The sequence below is a fragment of the Argiope bruennichi genome, chromosome 1, assembly GCF_947563725.1.
Source record: "Argiope bruennichi chromosome 1, qqArgBrue1.1, whole genome shotgun sequence".
NCBI lineage: Eukaryota > Metazoa > Arthropoda > Arachnida > Araneae > Araneidae > Argiope > Argiope bruennichi.
The window spans coordinates 63,127,802-63,151,428 of record NC_079151.1 but is presented as its reverse complement, the minus strand read 5'-3'; the positions used below and the strand labels follow the sequence as shown (position 1 = coordinate 63,151,428).

Genomic DNA, 23,627 nt, shown 5'->3' with positions numbered 1-23,627 from the left:
AGTATTATGTTATCATTTTATAATTCAAAGCATCAGACGTTTTCTTTGTTAATGGATTTATTAGAAAAATTAAGCATTAACATAGTGAATAGCATTAAACAATTGTTATATTCCCAACAAAACATTGCGATATCTGTTATTTCAATGGATTTGGTAATTGTCTTGTCGGAAGTTTGTCACTGTAATTTGATGGTATAATTAATTCTATGAATGCGTCTCAAATATTGGTTCTTGGAGCAGAAAGTATTGTATCTGACAACAAAACATACTTGAAATAAACTTCATTTGCATATGAATGGTATTTTAAATTAACTAACGCAAAGTAAATGGTTTTGATTTATTTATTTGTTCTTATTAGATAAATAGATTATATCATTACAAAAGTTTTATTATTTTTTTTACGTCAATTGTCTTTCTATAGAAATATGAAGAAATGCATTATAAAAAAATGCATTTTCTCGTAATTTTTTTTTACATAAGAATGCCATTTATGAAATGTAATAATAAATTGATGGCAATTATATATTGTACAATTCTAGACTGACATAAATAAAAAAAATTCCAAAAATAACTAAAATAATTATTTTTGATTTTTTGTCTGTTATTATCGATTACACTAGGTTTTATTCGAATTAAAAATGATGAATAAACTACCTTAAAATGCACAAAATAATTATTCACTGAAATTCACTGCTTGTCATGCCATTTGTTTATCTATTTCCGATTTTTAAATTTATTTTTAACTATAACACGTTAGCTTTCATGCAAATGAAAGTGATGAGATCAGTTAAAACATTTACAAATTTATTCAATTTATAAATGCTAATAAAATTTAAATAAATAATAATAATAGTAAAATTATATCATGAAAACAAAAATAAATATCAATTTTAAATGATGACTTTTTTTCTATTTTTATGGAAAAAGCATATTTTTGCCAACTTATTGCTTGCACTTGCGCGAAGGTTATAGGTATAATACAATTATTATATCTAAAATAAAAAAATAGAATAAATATTTATACTTCTCCTTTATATATAATTCAATTTTAATGAATGTATTCATTGTCGACAAGAAAATAAATACCATTCTTTCTATCATTCCTAATTAAATAATATAGCTATTTCAAATTTCAGACGATAGTCCAAAAATTATTTCTTCTGCGGCAGCAACGCGCCGGGTACCAGCTATTTTTTAATATTTAGCATTAAGTTCCTTCGCTAATATTCGATTTACAGAAGTAAATATTTTAAAGCACATGTTTCCGCAGTTCTTTCTTATTTTCTCATTCAATCTTTAAAGTAAATTAATGGACTAAATTTTTAATTAAAATGGGCTCTATTTCATAGAGTTTTATATCTTTACTTTCTGGATTAGCAACAGACAGTAAATAAATGCAATAAAAAAAAATTTGTCTATTATTTTCAGTTACCATGAAAAGCAACACTTGTCAAAAAATGTATAAAATAAGTATTCTTCCTCCTTGAACATTTTTTTACTGTTCGATGAAGTTTTTCATGCACTTCTAGATTTCAAGAGAGAAAAAAAATTAATGTATTTTCCCCATCATAAAAATAAAAATATATATTTAAAAAAATCACTAAATTATTTCATTTCTCTAGGGAATTACTATTGCATTTTAATTGATTGTTTGTTTTTAACGGGTGTCTTAAAAGTGTTATTAATTCTGCCAGTAGACCCATGCGGACTCGACTTGCACCCTCTAAATGAGTCTTGATGAGTTGTTGAAATTAAATAGCGAAGAGAAAATAGCAAGACGAAGCGTGACGAATAGGAAATCGAAGTGAATATATTTACAGAACACAATCGTGCTCAATCTTTTGTTTGCGATTTTGTGCAAGTAATACAAACATATTGTTAGATTTAGTAAGGCCTTGAAAAGGTTGTATAAGTTGAGCGATTTATGCAAGGAAGTTTTGTAAAACAGAGGAGAAGGGCGGGCGAGGAAGCCTTTGAGGGAATAGCACACCCACGATGTCTATGGTATTTATAAAAAGGATAATCGGTAATTTTTTCAAAGAAAACAATAGATGTATTTCATTAATACTTACTTCCAATACTATAATTTTCATTCTGAATAATTGTTGATATTCTTTGTGGCTTTACAAATTTTGTGAGTGTGGCTCCCTCTTTTATGGTTTTTTTTGTTGTTGTTGTTCTTCGGATTTTTCGACACATTTCTTTAACGCATGTATAAAACTAATTTCATATTTATTAATTTTTCATTTATGATTTTCATTCTGGTTTTTAAAAAATGTATAAAACAATCCAGTATCTTTTGGGAATCTAATGTAGTCACACAAGCGCAATGGTTCCATACAAATCCAAACGATTCAAACCAACTGGTATACTTTCAAGTTCATCATATTGCAAGACGTCTGCCGCAGTTCATTTTCCGCCGGTTAGGGCCTTGAGCTGCTTGCGATGGATTTATTCAAGTTTTTGTCGACTGAAATTCCGCCTCATGCTGAAAAATATGTGCAATGTGGGGAATTAAAAATGAAAGTCTGTGTGAACTTTTTAAAAATATTTTTAATTTAAAAAAATCAAATATGGGATCGTAAAAGCGGAACTGTAAAATCGGACAATTCCGATGGAAATATTCTACAAAATTAGAATTTTGATTATTTAAATTTTAATGAATGCCGGGAATATCTCCCTATTTTTCATCGTATCTAATTTTCTTTATAACCGCACATTTTCGATAAATTCTTTTTTCTGTTTTTACTATATCAATAAAACATTTTATTTCCGATATTTCCTATTCTTAAAATTTAATACATTTTGTAATCCTTGATAACAGATATTATGGAATATAAAAATTAATATTTTTGAAATTGGATAATAAATGGTATCACTTATGTGGAATCAATTTTAGCTTCAATATATTAACTGACAATTAAAAGCTCTAAACAAACATTTTCCATTGTCATAGGAATCTATTAACTGTTCAAAATATCGGAACTCTACTACATGAGGAAGCAAGCAAAATTCCATCTTTGCAAATATTAAATATAGAGTTAAAGCGTTTCATCAATTAGTTAAAGGAAAAGATAGAAAATGAATAAACCAAAAGCATTTGAATCAATTCAAATATATCATTTAAATTTATTCTTGAACTCCACAGGCTATCTTACAAAAGTTGAGTGAAATAACTCAAAATATTCAAAATAATGGCAGAAAATATTTAATAAATTGATGAGTTAAACACATAATTAAGTTTGCGATGTCACTCAATAACAAGCGAATCAACTTCCCATAGATTTTACAGCTGTAGCCAACGGGTCACTGAAATTTATAATATGTGAAATTTAAAAGTGTTTCATCATTAAAATTAAAAACACTTTAGTTATTAGATGAAGTATTCAGAAGATAAAAGAAAATTGAATTTATAGACAAAAAAATCATTTTATTAATAATGTAATGCAGGATGTAACAAGCGAAGATTCTATCTAAGATTGTAGAAAGTTGATTGCATATTTAATTGATCGGTGCATCTGCAGGAATGATGAGATTTGTGGTAGAATTACTTCTTGGATTTCAAGAATTCTTTGAACTGCTGAAGAGGAACTTCGTTAATTTCTTTATAAGATGGAATTTCAGATTTCAATTTCTCCATCCAGGCAGTGATTTTGGGATAATCAGCGTAACTGTAATCAGCAGCCTATAAAATAAATTGAGAATTAGAGGGAGAACACATTTCTACGATAAAAGTAAAGTTTAAAGTGAGAAATAAAAGAAAAACACGCGTACCGACGTGTGACTGTAATCACGTGGTTAAAAGACATTCGATCAAAGCGCAGGAAAAGGCACTTATCTATCATCTGATGGCGTTAAGTGACGATTCATTTCCTTCCTTTCTTTCACGAGTTAGAAACTGTTCAAGCGATTCTTTAATAATCAGTGACAAATCGTTTTACAAAGACTATGTTTCTAACCGTCATGCTCAGAAAAAGAACGAAAAGAGAATACTCTAAACTAGATAAAAAGAAGGATACTTGATGATGTAGTGTAGAAATGTTTGTTTTTTTTCTTTCAAAATTCTTAGCATGTCAGCAATTTAAACTTTAGATATAATCAAAAACCGATGTTCCTTTTACAATAAAAGGTGAAAAAAATCTACAAAGAATAAAAAGAAAGAAATGTTTAAGATAAATATATTGAAAGAATCAATAAGATTAGTAATAAAAGTGCTGCATGGCCGATAAAGAACTTTAAATTTTCGGCACTTTTGCTAAATGTAGATTTTAAAAAGTCGTAAAAGTGATGTGTAAAATGTTCCATCATGCACTTTTTGCAAACTAATCGATTTTTGGACAGCTTAGATATAAATAAAATTCATATTTATCGAACAAATCTCAAAATTTTATTATTGAGATGAATAAGCCTTTTTATTATAACACGTTTTCTCAAAATGTGGAATTAGAAATCTGCTTTCTTTTCATTTATTTATTTTCCTTATTACTATTATCATATACTTTTCCATGCCGGTTTCGAAGAGCTACTTTAGTTTCACGATAGTAATTGACAAAAAACCAGCTTCTAAATATAAACAATATAGTCTGATTAAAATTATTCGAGTTTTACGATAGGAACATGTGCAACGCTCTTATTACGAAGTCGAAACCTTTCCAAGATGCCAAGGCGCACAATTTAGAAGTCATTGGGTTAAAGTTAGGGCTACACAATTTGAAAATGAAAAATAAAAGAAGAAGGAAAAAAAAAAAAGAATATTTTTTATAAAAGCTGAGAAAGGCACTTACCTCAGCAAATGAAAGACTTGCAATGATTGAGAAATCAGCAAGAGTAATGTTGTCGCCAGCAACGTAAGCAGTCTTAGTAAGAAATCCTTCCAACAAATTCAAGGCCTTCTTGAAACCTTCAGCTTTCTCGGGATCGGCAGACTCGCCTTTGAAGAGCTGGGGGTACTAAACGGAAGATTGAAAGGAATTGAACACATTTTTTTTTATAAAGCTTTTGACAGGTTATGTTCCTTTTGTCGAATTAATAACAATAAAGTTTGTTAATGTTTTATTAAAAATATCCAAAAATATATAAAAAAAAATTGATTTTTCCTTAATGGAATATTACAATACACTCTCTAGAGAGTAATTTTTACAAATCAAGAACACCCTAATTGGCAATTTGAAAAGAAACAATTTTAGAACCTCAATAACTAATCAATTAATCATGCTCCAAAAGACTTCAAAAACCTTTTGAAAAAAATATTTCAAAATTTCAATAATTTAATTATGATGAAAGATGTCTATATGAAGATGTTTAAATGAAATACCATGAGTATCTGATTAATGAAACATAGATAGCAAACAAATTGGATAACGAAAGATGGGGGAATTGAGAAAGTGGAAAGCCCTCTTGGGCGTTGTCCTCACTATTTAACTTTTTAAAGATAAGAGGCGAGTTCAAAATTAGACTTTGATAAGACCGAAACGGGAAGTTGAACCGAATACAGGAAACATACGAAAAAAAAAAAACCCTATGTAGAACTGCATCTTAATGCTATTTGTTAATCCTCTTACAAGAGGGTGGGGCAAAGGCTACATACTAAACATTTACCAAAAGCAGAAGTAAACTCGCCAAGCGAGCAAATAAGAAAAAAAAAAAACTAATTTGTTTTAAATAAAGAGATAAAACTGCATATACAACCTTTTCTGAGGACATCAATTGACTGACTTTCTTTAAACATAACTAATAAGTGTCCTACGATTTTTTAAAAAATAATATCGCGACGTCTAAAAAGAACGAACTGCCAAATACTGTCGCCTTTTCCAGCGAAATTAAGCAAGATATGTAATATAAATTAGAAAGAAATTTCTATAGTAATTAATCTACAACGAATTAACAAGCATTGCCTTGCATTATATTAAAACTCCCATCACCGGCAGATATGCAAGTATAGTAAATTTATTTTCTCTATGAATATCTTATTTTCTCTATGAATATCTTATTTTCTCTATGAATATCTTATTTTCTCTATGAATATCTTATTTTCTCTATGAATATCTTATTTTCTCTATGAATATCTTATTTTCTCTATGAATATCTTATTTTCTCTATGAATATCTTATTTTCTCTATGAATATCTTATTTTCTCTATGAATATCTTATTTTCTCTATGAATATCTTATTTTCTCTATGAATATCTTATTTTCTCTATGAATATCTTATTTTCTCTATGAATATCTTATTTTCTCTATGAATATCTTATTTTCTCTATGAATATCTTATTTTCTCTATGAATATCTTATTTTCTCTATGAATATCTTATTTTCTCTATGAATATCTTATTTTCTCTATGAATATCTTATTTTCTCTATGAATATCTTATTTTCTCTATGAATATCTTATTTTCTCTATGAATATCTTATTTTCTCTATGAATATCTTATTTTCTCTATGAATATCTTATTTTCTCTATGAATATCTTATTTTCTCTATGAATATCTTATTTTCTCTATGAATATCTTATTTTCTCTATGAATATCTTATTTTCTCTATGAATATCTTATTTTCTCTATGAATATCTTATTTTCTCTATGAATATCTTATTTTCTCTATGAATATCTTATTTTCTCTATGAATATCTTATTTTCTCTATGAATATCTTATTTTCTCTATGAATATCTTATTTTCTCATCGTATATGAGAAAGTAAAAATGAAGGTATTGTAAAAACATTCACACTCGAGGTTTTGACACATCTCCCATATGTCAGGACTCTCGAAGTTCGAAAATCACACTTTCCGAAATTGTGTTTGCGACCACGGATGCTCAACAAATGCATTCATTGAGAGATGAAATTTGGTATGTAGTCAAAACAAAATTTGATTTCTATTTAGAATTATATCCATTTATTTTTGCAGGATTTCTATTAAAATTTGGAAGCAATTTGCCGAAAAGAAGCTTGCCATAAGTAAATATCACTCTTAAACGTAAACAAAATATAAATGAAATTCAGTACACAGATTTAAACTCACTACAATTGTATATCAAATTTTGGATCAAATTTGTCAAAGGGGGCATCATTTGTTGGTCAGTATATAGGAGTGTCTGTAACACAATAGCTCCAAAATGCAACAACTTAGATTAAATTTGGTGCTCTGGTTTTTATGGACAAAATTGTAGATCTGTGTCACATTTTATATAGAAAAGGCGGCATTTATAATGCATATTCTGCCTTCTTTATATTATTAAGAACATTTGATGATGGCCGTCGAGGATTTGTGATTTTTTTATACTACCCAACCTTCGCTATATATTAAACCGTTTCAAAAGCTGTAGAACCTCCACTCTAAAGAATGCAAAAAGCGAACAGAAAAGGTGTAGATTATCTAAGTACACGAGAAAATCGTGCAGAAGACACTACTGTTGGTATTGTTTCTTACCAGATATTCTGCTTCTGCTTTGTAGAGCGTGCCGATATCGAAGTAGAGCAACCTGTCAACGATGGCCCTTTCCTTTGGATCTTTTGGGTAAACTGCATTGTCGGGAGCGTACTTGTTAGCCAAATAAGCTAGGATAGCACGGCTGAAAAAAAAAAAAAAGTACTCCATCACTAACGCAACAAATGAAAATAAAACTTAGATATGCATATTAAAGAAACTTAATTAGATGGCATTTTAATCTTTTTAAATCACCAGGGCTGAATGTATGTATTTTAAAGTTAAAAGCACACGATTCCACCTAAATGCTATACTCGCCGAATCAAATCTGTCAGAATTAAAATCTGTATTAAGAGTACGTCCTAGAAATTCAATAAATAAAAAAATATTCCATTTGATTATTGTCAAATATTTCAAAAATTAAATACCTCCTTTAAAAAATTAAACACTTGAGGCTTTGTTAATGAGCTTTAAATTTTATTAATCGAATATCTAATTTATCAAAAAGCAAAATTATTTTCAGACATCTAAATGTGCCGATGTAAGTTAATAAAGTTAACTGTAGATTGTAAACTTGTAGATAACTGTTAAAAAGTCTCATATTACGAGAATGATTAGATTGTTAGTTTTCGACTTAAATTATTTTAAAGACGATCAGAGTTTATATATTTTTACAATAATGAAAAAAGGGAAAACATTGCTTCATTTAGAAAAGTTTTTAATATACATTTTTAATTTAGCTATCGTTCCGTTTTGAAGATAAAAGGGTATTTTGAAAAAGATTCAACAACTTTATATAGTGAACAAAAAAAAGAAGAGCCTTTCTTTCTCTCGAATTTTCTATATAATGAAAAAACATTTTATCTCAAAGGATATGACGTGCACAGGGTCAACGCAAATAGCAGTATGGTAGAATCGGCTCTCGAATTCGTGACTATCTAGATTTGGTCACGACATTACACCAACTCAATCCATCTCAGGATAATAATAATAAAAAACTAATAAAACAAATGAAAGTTTTCTTTCTATATGTTAATGAAATAAGGCTTAGATGCCTTCGATCAACCCATATAAATGCAAAATCTTCAGGCAATTCTCTCTACCATTATAATAATAATAAGCAGAATCGGGGTAAACAAAACTTGCTCGAAAAAGTTTTTGAAATAAAACATTTAATTTCGTAGAATTAAAATTGCATTCCAAAAATTAGCTCAAATTTGATTTCTAAAAAAATGTTGGGACACATCCTACTGAAAATAAAAAAATCAGTTATAAAATTCGAACTCACCTTTCCCACAAGTAGAATCCATTGTCATCAATAGTGGGAACACAATGCTGAGGATTCATCTGCAAAAGAAAATAGAAAGTTAATAAAACTGGAACGGAAAAAGAAAAGATTTCTGAATTCAACAGAAAGAACCAAGAAAATATTAAAATCTAATAACTGATTTCTTGTAAGCAAATATTTGTCATTTCTAGATATTTGGAAAGAGCTTAAACAGTTTTTTTTCCACAATAATGCAATGTAGGAAAACGCCCATACTTTTTTAAAAAACAAATATTTCAGGAGTAGAAGGTTATATCAATATTACTTTAGCAGTTAATAAGAATGCTTAATGAAAATAGGTTATGAAATGGAAAAAATCGAAATTTTCAGGAAAATTTGACTATAATATTAACAATGGATTTTTAAAAAGGTATTGTGTAACATATTTAGTAGAATGTTTCGTACGCATAAAATTTTAATGAATGATTAATTCTGACTGGCCAAAAATGGAAATGCATTATTCAGTTTGTTTAGTACATTGGAATTAAAATGTAGAAATGCTCAAAGCCATTTAACATTATATTTTTAGTTATATGCAGCAATAATTTATCAAATGTTTTGTTCCTTACCACAATGGAAAAAAAGGGGGGGGGGGGTCTTTGATTTTTTAAGAAGAATCTTAATCTCGAAAGAGTATACAGGACAAGAATGATTGATTGTATTTTGAAGAATCAAGTGAAGAATTTATGAAAGGTATTTTAAGGATAAGGTATAAGGTATATTCTAAAAAGGTAGTTAAGTAAAAGATTGAAAAGTATAATGTCCCGTTTATGTAAACACAGCAGAAGTACTTCAATCTATTGATAGTATGCAAACATTCTTAAGTCAGAATCTCATATCAAGATGCTGGGATTTCGATATTTTGTTCCAAAAAGCATTTTCAAGAAAATATTAAATATATTTTATAATGAATTATTTTATAATAACATCTAAAACTTGGATCAAGGACGCTTAAATATCAGGGGATGCAATAGATACGTATGGTCATTAATATGCTAACTAAACTAATGCAAGTATTTGAAGCCGAAAGTTTCCAAACATAAAAAGGTACAAAAAATAAAAATATAATATGAATGTTCTGATAACAATATTTTCACTGATTGTATTAAAAGTTGAAACTCAAAAACTTGCAAGATATTGCGAAAAAAAATTTCTTGGCGACCTGACAAATCAAACAATGTCTTGACTAATATACAGTGTGCAGTTCAAAATGTAAAGTTTCAATGAAATAATAATTTCCAAACATAAGAAAATATTTTCTGTAACTATTTTTTTTTGATCAAATTAAAAATCTATACCCCGCTTGCACATATACGTAGAAAAATTAAATCAAATAACAGGTGCTAATTATATGTAAAGAAACTAAAAGAAAAATGAAATTTGTTCGCATTAAACAGACTAAATAACACTAGACGTACGAGATATTATACTACTTTAAATCACAAAATTTTTCTACTGAAGGTCGTTTATTTTTGTGATGAATTAGTGAAAGAAATAAGAAAACCTGTTTTAATTCAAATAAAAAAAGTATATTTTTGCAGTTAAAATTCGAAATGAACCCTTTTCCAGTGTTAAAAAAAATCATATTCGATGACAGTAGAAACAGTTCGATAAACGTCTCCCAAATTTAAATACAAAATGAGACGTATATTGGAGAAGAAGTCTAATTTTATTTTGAAACATGTTAAAAGTTATAAAGCTATGCCAGTGTTTGAGAATATGTTGGGAAATATTTTTTCTCCCCCGCTTTTCTCTACAATCAAGCTAGAATTAGATAGTATGGGATATAACAATTTCTCTTGATGTCTCTGCAGCCCATTCCTTGCCTCAAACAGGTTTCAGGCAGAAACTTCTATTATATAACCTTCATTATGAGAGTGGAATTCTTTTATTCCGGGGTTCAATAAACCAGAACAAGAGTGAAGGTCAAGCAGTTGTGCTTCAGACAGATCTCTATCGAAACAATGAACCGTAGTTCCTGTATTCTTTCAGCGTTGATGAAGAATCCACTAAACTTGTTCCAATAGAACAGTTAGAAGAATAATTATTACTGAAAAAAAAAAAAAAAAGATTTAAAAAGCGTTCCGAAAGGTAGATTGAAGCCATCGATGAGAATATGCCCTTAAAGAAAACTACTTATTAAAAGTTTTGAAATACCAACATGAAAATGCGCTAAAGGCAAACTTGTTTGCCACGTGTAACAAAAAAAAAAAAAAAAAAAAAAATATGTTCTTGTTATGTAATATTAAAGCTTATTTTTCTCCAGACTGAATAGAAAATATTTTATGGTAAATGTAATGTTGCTTTTGACTGTAGCTGTGTTGCCACACGAGGAAAAAATATTTCAAGCATTCAATTTACAGAATATTTTTTCTAATGAAACTTATTATTTGGATATGTTAACATTAGTATTCAGCTTCAAACAATAATCAAATAATTTCGTTTTTCTTTATCAGACTAAAAAATTTCTCATTTTGTTAATATAAGATACAAAATTTTATTTCTTTCAACATACACTAGGCAAACTGGCCATGGAAAGTTCATTTATCTTTTAAATAAATATCGCGGTTTCTCACAGTTATAAAAACTGAAAACTGCAACTTTCTATCGATTTGGTAATGTTTCATCTCAAAAATCTCAATAAAGACTTTAAAAAGATCTTTTGTTAATACATTTCTATATTATATATATTCAGAAAAACTGCAGTTTAAAATGCAAAAAGTTAGAAACTACTCGAAAATCAGACGACTATACAAGTATCATCAATAATCTGGAGAAAAAAAAAAGGAAAACTGCAAGAGCGGAAAATCAAGCATCGTTACTATTCTTATTACACTGAATAAACAGAATTTGAAATCAACACGTGAAACGTAATCTGCAGAATTATCAGTTCCTTTCGAAATGAATATTGTGACCGATTGACCAGCAAATATGCTTCTGACAAGTTCAAATTATCTTGAGTAATGACAGACGTATATTCGATCTCACTATAATTAGATAAATCAAACGTCAGCAAATTGCAAAGGAAAATTTCCAAGAATATTGATTTAAGAAAGTTTTGCTGTTCGATGCAAAGGAATAAACTGACAGGAAGTTAACGCCTTTGACCCGAAACTAATTCTCTTTCTCATTCCCTACTTTAGAGTTAATAGTCAAAATATGACTCATTATTTTACTGCTTGGAACACACTTGTCTCTAGATTGACGGCATTTATACTACATTCAAGAACAGTTCTTTCAAGATACAGATCAGTTCATTCAGTCAGCGATAAAAACTGCAGATGTCAAGAAGGTCAATGGAGTGCTTGGACACGAAATTTCACCTGAAGACATTTACTATTGCTGATATAAAGTTGCAAATGCAATAATTTCAAAAATTCAAAAGTGTTATTTAGCTATTAAATATAACTTTCAAAATTGATATAGCACATGAGGGGGGAGGCACGATAATTTACGGGGGGAAAGTATTACGATGTAAGCTTGTTCGACAAAAGTCTGTTTTAATTACGTTTATTTGATTGGAAAATATAACAGAACTGAACGATAATTACTCTTCTAAAAACTAAACACCAGGCATTATTACTAACAGATTGCTTTGTTACAAAACAGCAGAACAATTTATGCTTTTTCTATCGCTGGTAACAAATATATTTTGGAATACTGATCTAATGCCTTGATGTAAAGAAAGCCTAAAACAAAAAAAAAAAAAAGAATTTCCTTCGTATGAAATTAATATTTATAGAAAATTGTATGATTAAAAATGTAAAATTAGAAAACTGGGTGTAAACAATGTCTCATTTTTTTTTACATAATATCCAATAAATATACAAAAACAGAAAATAATCGGGAAATATTTTTTGATGGGTAATAAAGCAAAATTCATGTAAATTCGAACCATAAACAAATAACAATATATTATGTCTATGAATTTCACCATAACGATACACGTTTCAGAAATCAAATTCTATGAGAAAAAAGTTCATCTTTTTGTAATAACTCGAGTGTATCTTGGTTCTTTAACATTAAAGATAGTTTTAAAAAAATATATCTTGCTCACATCACTCATATTAGCTTTACTTTTGTAACGTAAAAAGCTGTAATAAAAAAAGTATGTGGCAATGAAAGGGAATAAAGATTTTGAAGTAATTTATCAGTATGATGAATAAACGTTGTTGTCATTTCTCAAATATTTGATCATGAAAATCATCCTGTACACGGTGAAAATTCCCTTTTTGTTAAAGTATCGAATAACACGGATGAAGTTTTTTTCCAGAATAGATCTTGGGCACTCAGGTCATTATTCTGAATTGCGTGCTGTGTCTGTATCCTCAGAGGTCAGTGGAAGTTGACATTCTTGGCTATGTGCCATTTAATACCTGGTGTAATAAAATCTTTCGTAAAATGACTTTGGATTAAAAAAACTTTCCCCTAGAAGACATTTTCAGCAAGTGAAACATTAAGAAAAAAAAATAATAATCAGGTATATACGAAGAAAATGTTTTATTTGGACTACTGAGAAAATCTTGTTTGCAAGATTTTTAAGCAGCTAATTTGTATTGAATGCAGTAAAAATTAGAATTTCATTAACTGAAAGACATGCACGTGAAACAAATTAATTTCTGTAAAAAACTCATAATTTCAATTATTTTCTATAAAACATTACAAATAAATATTTTATTCTATTTAAATAGCAATCCCAAAACTAGAACCACCCAATTAGCCAACAATTTCTTTTAAGGAACTGATTTTAAAAAAGTGCGAGACAATTATTTTTGAATGAAGTAAATATTTTATCAAATAGAATTGTTAATCGACTGTTTAATCGAATTGCAATTACTAAGCGAGAAAAATATTCAATAATAATGAGAAATTTATGAACGAAAGTTGCAATGCTAGAAGACTACATTCGCATTAAACTGCGATTGAATAACTGATTTTGAACCGGTAGGGTAAAAAATTTCAGCCAAAGTTATCTGGTAATTTTAAATTAGTTGCAATTTGAAAAAAAAATCCAGGTAAGTGACGCCAACGTAGAAACGATAAAATTTTAATCGATACCAAGAATATCAATTAGAAATGAAAATAACATAACTATTTCTATTTTAGAATGATTAATTTCCATTCATAATATCTATCTATATTTTAGAATGATTAATTTCCATTCATAATATCTATCTATATTTTAGAATGATTAATTTCCATTCATAATATCTATCTATATTTTAGAATGATTAATTTCCATTCATAATATCTATCTATATTTTAGAATGATTAATTTCCATTCATAATATCTATCTATATTTTAGAATGATTAATTTCCATTTATAATATCTATCTATATTTTAGAATGATTAATTTCCATTCATAATATCTATCTATATTTTAGAATGATTAATTTACATTCATAATATCTATCTATATTTTAGAATGATTAATTTCCATTCATAATATCTATCTATATTTTAGAATGATTAATTTCCATTCATAATATCTATATATTTTAGAATGATTAATTTCCATTCATAATATCTATATATTTTAGAATGATTAATTTCCATTCATAATATCTATATATTTTAGAATGATTAATTTCCATTCATAATATCAATCTAATCTAGACCAACCTAAAAAAACTCATAAATTACCAAAGATGAAAAAAAAAAAAAAAAAAAAAAAAGAATACTTTGAAACTGACAGTCGACTGAAAAAGACCTTAACGAATTCTCCCGCGTATTTAAACATCCGATTCATTTCTTATATCACGAATAAATAGGATGCCATTACGATACAGCTGGAATAACTTTTGAAAAATACAATACCTTGCCATATTCCGGAGTCAAGTGTTCCTTGCGACTTAAATCAACTGTTTTCACATTAAGTTGAATGTTCAGGTGCTTACTAAACATGAGAACCGATCTGCAAAAAGGGCATCTCGCATAACTGTACAGCGTCGGAAGAGCCATCACGATTAAGAGCAGGCGAACAGACAGGAAAACAAATTTACACTAGACTCCTACTGAGTTGAAACAACGGCAGAAATGGAATGTTCCTTCAGATGATAACACATCACGAGACTAATGGGCGTATGAGCACCGTCAGCAAGAAATTGAACTTCAGATTTGAAGTGAACAGATGGATTATTACAAGTTTATCTTCCTTTTTTAGATTGCTAATTTAAATTTTTTTTTTTTAATGTAATACGAAAATCCAAAAAATTAGACAAGAAAAAAATCCTTAAAATAACCCAAATTATTAGAAAAATTTCTTCGATACATCATTGCAATTAGAGCACGCATATTCTGTAACATCTAAAAGCAAACTTATTTCTACAAGGGGGAAAAGGCCCAAATATTATTATGCATAAAAATACTATAAAAAAAAGGGGTGGGGGGGGACGAAAAAGAGAAGATTAATGAATAATTGAATCCGGCCCAAAATTTTTACCAAGGGTCACTCTAGAGCGAAAATTCAAACTAGCGATTTTTTTTTTCTTCCTCTCTCTCTCTGTCGGGGACCTAACAATTGTCCAAAAATTAATCCCTACTCATCCGAAAATCCCAAGACATTGAGATTTCGGGAAAAAAAAAAGATTCTACAATTAATTTCCCCTCTTTTCTATTCCTCCCCTTTTTTTAACTATTTTTATATACTATAATTTTCAGACTTTTCTTACAGAAATAAGATGTATTTTATATATATAACTGAAAAGCAATGTAAACTTCTAATTTAAATAATAAACTGAATTAAATCAGAAACCACCTAAAATTTATCTTAGCCACGTATTACGCATAAAAAGGATTTTTACAGATTACTGTATAAAGAAATTTATAGAATACTATACAAAGAATGATAAAAAAAATGCCTGGAATATTTAAGAAAAATTTTTCACTTCGAAAATCAGGTGTTGCGTATCGCTGTAGAAATTTCTTTTCAATATAATTTCATTCTTTAAAACCGCTCTCATTTTAGATGACAACTTTGTTTGGGTAAAACATCAATTTGTCTTTAAAAAATAAAAAGCATATAATCGAGAATAATAGATGAATTATTTTGACTGCCTGAATTGAAAATTCTTTCTTTACAAGTTGCATAATTAGAATGGATTTCGAAACGAACAAAAAAAAAAAGGTTCAAAATGAGCAAGAAATGCAATTTATTTTTATGCTTTATTCCAGAAATTTAAAAAGATCGTTTAGACAAAGTAATATCTTTTTCTACTTTATTCAATAAAAATTCGAAGCTTTTAACAGAATTGCATTCTTTTTTTCATCCTAATACTGCAATGTAAAAAACAAAAACAAAAAAAAAAAAAAAACCCCGAATTCTTCTATTTCGCGAGAATAAAACTTAGCAGTTTCATTTTTAGTGAGAAGAATTTGCAGAATTAATCACAAAAATGACCTTGATAAGTTTTTAGAATAATCCATTCCATAAATTTAAACCTGCAACTGCGATTATTAAGGAGATATACAGTAAGTAAAAAAAGATAATTGAACGGGAAAACTGTTTAGCGATGATGTATTGAATAGTTTGCGCTTTAAAGCGAAATAGGTTAATAGACATTTTGAACAATAGATCATCAGACTGACTGCTTTGATATTGTTTTGAATAAAAGATTTCCTGAATAGAACGTCTCTATCTTAAAGCATTTTCCGGTTTATTTATTTTTCATTTACTTAACTTCAACCTAGATTTCCCACTTATTTCAAAACCTTAACATAAACCTAAAAGACTGATTTATTAGCATTGTTATGAATATGCTTTCTTAAATATTTGGCTTTCCTGAAATTGCCTCATGCTTGAATAAGATTAATCCTTTGTGATGTTAGCAAATTCAGATAAAATTCGTTAAAAAACTTAATTTTTTTAAAAAAATTTCAATAGGTAAAAGAATTGAGCACAATTGATGCTTCACGATCAAAAGACAAATAGTTGTTTAGAATCAAAGTACCACCAACGAGAATTTTTTTTCCTTTAACTTACCACACATAGATTATAAATTGGGGAAATTAACGAATGACTGTTTGGTCAACGTCAAAAGAAGAATACCATAAGAAAAGCATTTTTTTTTTTACAATTAGTTTCAAAGAAGACTTTTGGGAAATCAAAATTGAAGATCAGAAAAGATTATAAAAATTGGCAATAACTGTAGACTACGTGATGTGATTTGCACTATAGAAAAATCAAAAACATGCAACAGGGTTGATTATTGGATCAACTGCTACCAAATTTGGCCAGTTATTTCTTGAATATTTAGGCAAGGGCTAAAAATGAATTATTTAAAGTTTAATTAATCGAATTTTTAAAATTTTCGCAATAACTTCGGAGAATAATTTAGCACATAAATCATGTTTGCGCCATTTTAAACTTAAACGAATTTTCAATCCGATACTTCTGTTGAAAAGAATTGATATAACCATTTTACAATACTTCATTTTAAATAAATTTCGCTGACTTTGGCATTCAATATTATTAATAGGGTGGAAAAAAAAAACCATTCTGTGATGCACATTCCGTATTTGCTAGCTTCAAATTCTCATGGGAAAATGGATTAGTTCGATATGCTTAAACAAACTTATGGGAAACAAGTTTTGATTCTAAACCCATTTATCGAAGCTTAAATTCCTTTTCGCAGAAGTTTAATCTTTTCTCATATTTAAATTTTCTTACCTCCAAGAACTCCTTTTTCATGTGATGATTTCTCATAATATCAACATGTTTTAAAATCAAATTGATGTTAAAATGATTCGCAGCCATTTTTACAGCTCTGCAGTAAGGACTGGGATAGAAATCGTACATTATAATCGATACACCCATTGTAAAATATTACCGACAAAATACGATGTCCGTTTTTACCAGATGTACGTCAAATCAGTCAGCAGGAAATGAACAACAAATCTCGACCTGTCTTATATTTATATACGAATTCGTGACCTTATAATGCACAATAATTATAAAAACGAGTAACCGCTGTTCCTTAATGGTCTATATCACGAAAATTGAAGTTTCCAGAGATCAGATTTAAACTTTTGAAAACAACTGACGTAAATTATAATAAGGTACATTAGTAAGTTCTATTATCAAGCACTTTCTTCATAAAATATTATTCTTAAAAATATAAACACTAGTTCACTCCGCTTCTTAATCGAACTCTAAAAGACCATCATAGACTAATCGACATGAAAAACCTCTTTCATTATATGCTACTCTAATGGATTAAATTTATACATTTTCTCGTTTAGGAAATGGGTTTAATTTTAAAAATCTAACCGAATCGTTGATGCAATGGAATAATCTCATTTTTCAGAACAAAGACGTATAATTGTATGGACTCACGAGACCATCAGATCAAAGCTTATACTGAAAAATATTTACTCAAAATCTTCGATTCTATAAGTGAAGTTTTTTTTCTTTTTGAGTTAAGTTTCCTAATCTTCGATATCTAGTAAAAAAAAAAAAAAAAAAAAAAAAACCCCAGAATAGGGAATAAAATGGAAGTTTGTGTCCAAAAGTAATGGATAAATCTTAAATCTTGTTACTTTTCGATACATTTTAAAAGATTCATATTTGTTATATAGGTAACGAGATTTCCGATTATCTCTTCGAAGTTGTGCCAGTGATACGAGATGGGCCTTAACGTTCGTTTGAAGCTCTCTCTAATCTGGAATTTATTTTTTATTTTTTTAAAAAAAGGAAACGAAGTAGTAATGTTTAAACATTCGTCTTCTAAAGTCACAATTTCGGCATGCTGGTTGGCTCTATGCGGGTTGAGGTTCGAACTCGCAACGTTAGGGTTCATAGCTGAGTAACAAAGCCACTAGACAAAAGTGTACACTCTTCTCCGGAAGTTGTTAGCTGGCTTATAATGTTACCACCACAGCTCGTTCTTTAACTGGGATACAAGCATCCTCCATTTCTTTCGAACCACTTGATCAACTCGTTGAACATCTTTTGTTGTAGCAGACCTGTATTCCTCATCACCAAAAATGTGATTTCGAGTTGAGTGATTTTCATCTCTTCCCAGACTGATGAAGAGCTTCAAAGGCCCATCTTGCATCATTGGTAGAAAAACATAGCAATATTCTTAGAAGAAGGGACTGTAAACCTGGTCCAGCGATATGATAAATATCTGAATCTTCACGACGATTATGTTGAAAAATAACAGTGTCTCTACAAAGTTTTTGATATTAAATTCGTTTTATTCTCCACGCTTGTTTTTTTTTAAGTGGTTGTTTATCCGTTTGAATCGACCTAGAATAGGATGCTGAAAAAAGTAAGAAAAGAAATTTAAATTGAATATTGGATACTTTTGAAATCCAGTTAAACGATGAAAACGTTTGGTTTACGTACGTAGTTTTTCCAACAAGAAAATGCAATGCCAGAAGCACAGAAAATGTTAACAACGGACTACTATGAAAAAAAAAAAAAAAGAAGAAAGAACAGTACTGGACGATTATTCATTAAGTTTGTTTACAAGATTTACTACAATTTCGTCATATGAATGAATGAGAAACGATTGTACTTCGTATACGAGAAAATAAAAATTTTAACTGTCCGAAATTTCACCATGAAGATTCATTAACTTCTTATTTCGGATCTCCTTGAGTCAGATAAAACATATGTATTAGTGAAAATTAATTACAAGACACAGTGAGCTATACGAATAAAATGTTAAGGTTTGATCACCAAAATTGTAGTCTCATCTTTTTTAATGTACCTATTCGTAAAAACTGAAAAACGTATCGAGCTAGAAAATTGAAATTTCATATGTGGTCTTCATATCAAAATTATGACTGACGCAATATAGCCTTTTCTGTCTCTTGTGCCATTAAAATCGACAAACTAAATTCATATCAAAATTGTATCTCGTATCAAATATTGGACCCAACTGATCAAAAGGGAGCGATGCAAAATTGAAGCTTCAAGATAGATTCATTCAACGAATGACAATGGTGCAATAATGCGGAAGTACACGAGACAGAGGGGGTAACTCCAGCTAGCTTTTGAAGTATCTAAAACTGCATTTCTGTATTTGTACTCCAAAAGTTTAATAAAAGCTCCCGCGATTGAATGGGGTAGAGGATGCATAAAATGTTACCATCAATCTAAAATCATCAGATATTTATACGAGTCATATAATGTAGCAAATAAAATCACTTGAAATCATATTGATTTGAAAAGTACAGGTGCGATGTCAAATTTCCGCTACCAACAAGTTTCACTTGCATTACGTTAACAACAGAAAAACGGAAATTTCAGTAAAATTTAAGTTAGAAACTAGAAGATTATAATAATTTAATCATTTCATATCAAAAATTGAGGACAGAAAGTCGATCAAAAATGAAGAGTGGAAAAGTTCAGAAAGAAAAGTAGGCGCGATTTAAGGAATTTAAGGGTAGGGAGACGACACTACGTCACTAGTTTCTGATTTAGCATGAACTTTACTGAGACAGAGTGGATAAACGAACAATTTCATTCATTTAATTTTATAAAAGAGTTCAGATTTTATTTATGAATAACCATTACCTAGGATTTATATGAAAAAGTTCCATAATTATTTGAACATTGAAGTTTAAGAGTGAAATGAACGGTCAAAAAACTTTTTCCCATTCATCACAAGGATAACATTATTTTGTAAGAAACAATCTAGTTTTAATATATTTTGTGAAATAACCGACTTTCAGAAGTATTTTAATAAACGATCTCCTACAAATGAGGCATTAAAATAAGTCAAGTTTTCTCAAGTATTTTATGTTCCGATGCATTTTATTTATTTACAACGTTCACGGTAAGTTCGCAGTTAAAATGTCGCTCTCCTCTGATTAATAGAAAAAATATGTATTAAAACAGATAGCGAGATTGGCAGAGAAATAGATTTATTATTGAATATCAAATTTTAAGAGCTTTTAAAATCTATTTTATGCAAATGAGTATCTTATTCGCATGCCTCTTATAAATCGGTTGTCAAACAGCTAGTTTCAATTTTCCTTCTGGTATTGAAAAAGCAGGAAACAAATGCTGCTAGACATAAAGCTTTAACCTTGATATTTAAACTCTTACATTTCATGAGCAAAATGGAAATACAGTAAGGCAAACAAAATAAAACAAACACAGCATAATGTTATAAAAAAACCAGAATGAAAACTTTGCACGAAAATGTTCAGAAAAGTATCGCAAAACAAACTTCATATTGCTTTATTTAGTCATCTTGAATTTCGAATATTATGTAGTTAAAAAAAAAAGTATCATACAACGGTCATCATCAAAATACGCTTAAATAGTACACGTGGGATGTTCTAGTAATAACTGAAGTTTTCGTATGTTCTTCAAATAGGAAAATATGCTTGGAGCAGTGCTGATCAACTGAAACCTTATTTATCTCCTGAAAAAAATCGCTCGAAACAAAAAATAAATATCAAAGAGAAGTCAAGAAACATGAAATGCCACATGGAAGCTTATTTCTAAAGAAGATTTTAGTTATCTATTAGAAATAAATTAATCACGTATTAGAAATAATAAAAAGACGATTTCTAAATTATGCAATTCAAAATATTGGAATGAGAAATTGGGATGGACCTGAAAATAATGTTTCGGTACTGAATTCAGTTAAGAGTCAATCAACATATCAGGTAAAAAAAAAAAAAAAAACATTGCTTACTTTGATGAATTCAGGTTTCATCTGTTCTCCACTAAATAAATCAACTTGTATTTGATTTAATTTTATCTTTAAATGTTGTGCTACCATTATAACAGTGCGGCATGGTCCGCTGGCAGGATACAGATACAAATCAATTGCCATTTTTCTTAAACTTAAGTAAAATTAGCTCAGTTAAAATAAAAGCGAATATTCTAACTTAAAAACAGAAGCAGGGTTACTAAGCGTCTGAAGTAGTTGCAACTGGCGAACAAAGCCTTTTATATAAAATTATCACGAATCGAAGTTCAGTCTTAATCTTCTCAAAGAATACAACACAAAAGATAAAATAGTCATAAATTCCTTCCGAGTTAAAGTTACAGTTCTTAAAATGCTTATCTTTGATAATAAACTTAGCAGAAGAATAATAACGAAAAAAAAAAAAAAAGATTTCAAGCTAAACAGAAATGTTGTTTAAAAATTCTTAATAGGAAGAAAAAAGAAAGAAAAGTAAGAAACTATTCCGGATTCAAAATGCAATGCAATTCCGCAAAGAATTGTATTTTTTTTATATCAGTCTAACATAATTAAATATTTTTATCTATTTAAATAGAATGATTGATATTCTTAACATATTCTGGAAATACATGGCAAAGAATTTCGAGGGAAAAAAAAAAAGACTCAAATTTGTTATTTAAAAATTTTGCGCACGCCTTTAATAATAAATAGAATGCGCATAAATTTTAAGCATGCATCTAAATATCAATTCTAATAAATTAATGATTTTATTGTCATTACATTTCTATATCTTTTTTATAACCGATTAGAAAAGTTTTTCTCATTATTGAATAAAATGTTAATGTCATGCAAAAGTAAATTTTAAAAATGGAAAATGATCCGTATTAATGAATAATAACATCCGTTTTTCTTTATCGTTTTAATGAATAATAATATCCTTATTTAAATAATACAGGATTATTACAATACAATGATAACAGTTTCCCAAAGAAAAAATATGATTAATACTGATAAAAAAAATTGACCAAACAACTGATAAAAATTTAATTCACTTTTCACTTATCAGTTACAATGACCGCGGTGAACTTACCTTTAAATATTCGGGTTTCAATTGTTCCCCTGCCATCAAATTGACAACTTTTTCATTGACATCTATTCCAAGATATTTGGCAGTCATTAAAACAGCCCGGCATGGGCCGCTAGCGGGTGCAAGATACACGTCAATAGTCATAGCGCTCACTTCTTGAGTTTTACCGGCAACTGAACTACAGGAACCCAGGATGAAAATTCAGGTCCACTGTTTAAATACCAGTGAAGAGATAAAGAAAGCTCCCTCGTGATTGGAGAACGGAGAACGAGGAACAAGCGTACAGTCAGCAGACGCTGGCAATCAGTAGACAAAATGTGGCGAAGTGTTACTCAACATCAACACATGAAACAACCCGACATTTCACCCACAGTGAAGAATCAAAACAAGTTAGCAGTCAGTAATTAAGGTTAATCGCACCAGATGGCGCACGAAATGGATTTCCTTTCCACGCTAGGTTTGATCACGGGGATCATACACAAATACAATCTTAACTATACTCATAAATATTTCAAATAAAGAAAGGTTTTAATATTCTTTCCAAATAATTGTTGCATTTAATGAAAGATTTTATATTTATGAAATGTTGAGTCTTCAGTTTATTAAATATTTGTGAACTGTTAGATAGGTTTTTGTTTTGCGATTAATACTAGATGATAACGTTTGAAGTTTTTTTTAAAAAAATTGCCCCGATATCTCCATAAAATGAATAGACCAGATATAAAAATTACTTATCGATCGAATTGCAATGATTGCAATTCCGAATGCTGATTTAATTAATGATTTTTTTAATAATTAATTATTTAATTTACAGCTAGTTAAAGAAACAAACCCTAGAAAAGAGTATTCGGATATATTTTTTCCTGGATGCTGTAAAACTGCATTTTCGGAATTTGGGATAAAAATGTAAAAGTGAATTTTAGATATGTGCTTGCTTTGTAACAATTTGGTTTCCACCAAAATAAATAAATAAATAAAGTGTTATTCACATTGTTTTGTTTTTTGATATTTTAAAGAAAACACATTTGATTTCTTGAAGGGAGAAATTTATAATTCCTATTCATGCTTCATTTTTCCCCATGGTAAATATTTGCTGGTAATGAAAAGTTAAAAATTCAAAAGTAACAGAGTATTAAATT

The 23,627-nt window shown here is 28.9% G+C and overlaps 1 protein-coding gene across 3 annotated transcripts; it reads right to left on the bottom strand.

The window, feature by feature from the left end:
- Positions 1–3,409: 3,409 nt before the first annotated feature.
- LOC129980837 (glutathione S-transferase 1-like) lies at positions 3,410–22,804 on the bottom strand. 3 transcript variants are annotated; one of them, XM_056091271.1, is made up of 5 exons: positions 22,492–22,804; positions 8,711–8,769; positions 7,426–7,567; positions 4,785–4,949; positions 3,410–3,685 (listed from the first exon to the last, which is right to left on the bottom strand). In XM_056091271.1, exons 1-5 carry the CDS (start codon positions 22,630–22,632, stop codon positions 3,548–3,550), a joined length of 645 nt encoding a protein of 214 aa, XP_055947246.1. In that variant the 5' UTR covers positions 22,633–22,804; the 3' UTR covers positions 3,410–3,547. The 3 variants fall into 3 exon arrangements, with proteins under 3 accessions (XP_055947246.1, XP_055947256.1, XP_055947239.1); XM_056091281.1 differs by lacking the exon at positions 22,492–22,804 and adding an exon at positions 21,408–21,627; XM_056091264.1 differs by lacking the exon at positions 22,492–22,804 and adding an exon at positions 14,569–14,748.
- Positions 22,805–23,627: the final 823 nt, after the last annotated feature.

Excerpts from the sequence above, each read along its gene's own strand:
- LOC129980837 (XM_056091264.1), bottom strand. The coding sequence starts at position 14,712 with ATGGCTCTTCCGACGCTGTACAGTTATGCGAGATGCCCTTTTTGCAGA. Across the intron at positions 7,568-8,710 it reads GGATTCTACTTGTGGGAAAG|CCGTGCTATCCTAGCTTATT; the intron begins GTGAGTTCGAAT and ends TTTTTTTTTCAG. Across the intron at positions 4,950-7,425 it reads AAGCAGAAGCAGAATATCTG|TACCCCCAGCTCTTCAAAGG; the intron begins GTAAGAAACAAT and ends TCTTCCGTTTAG.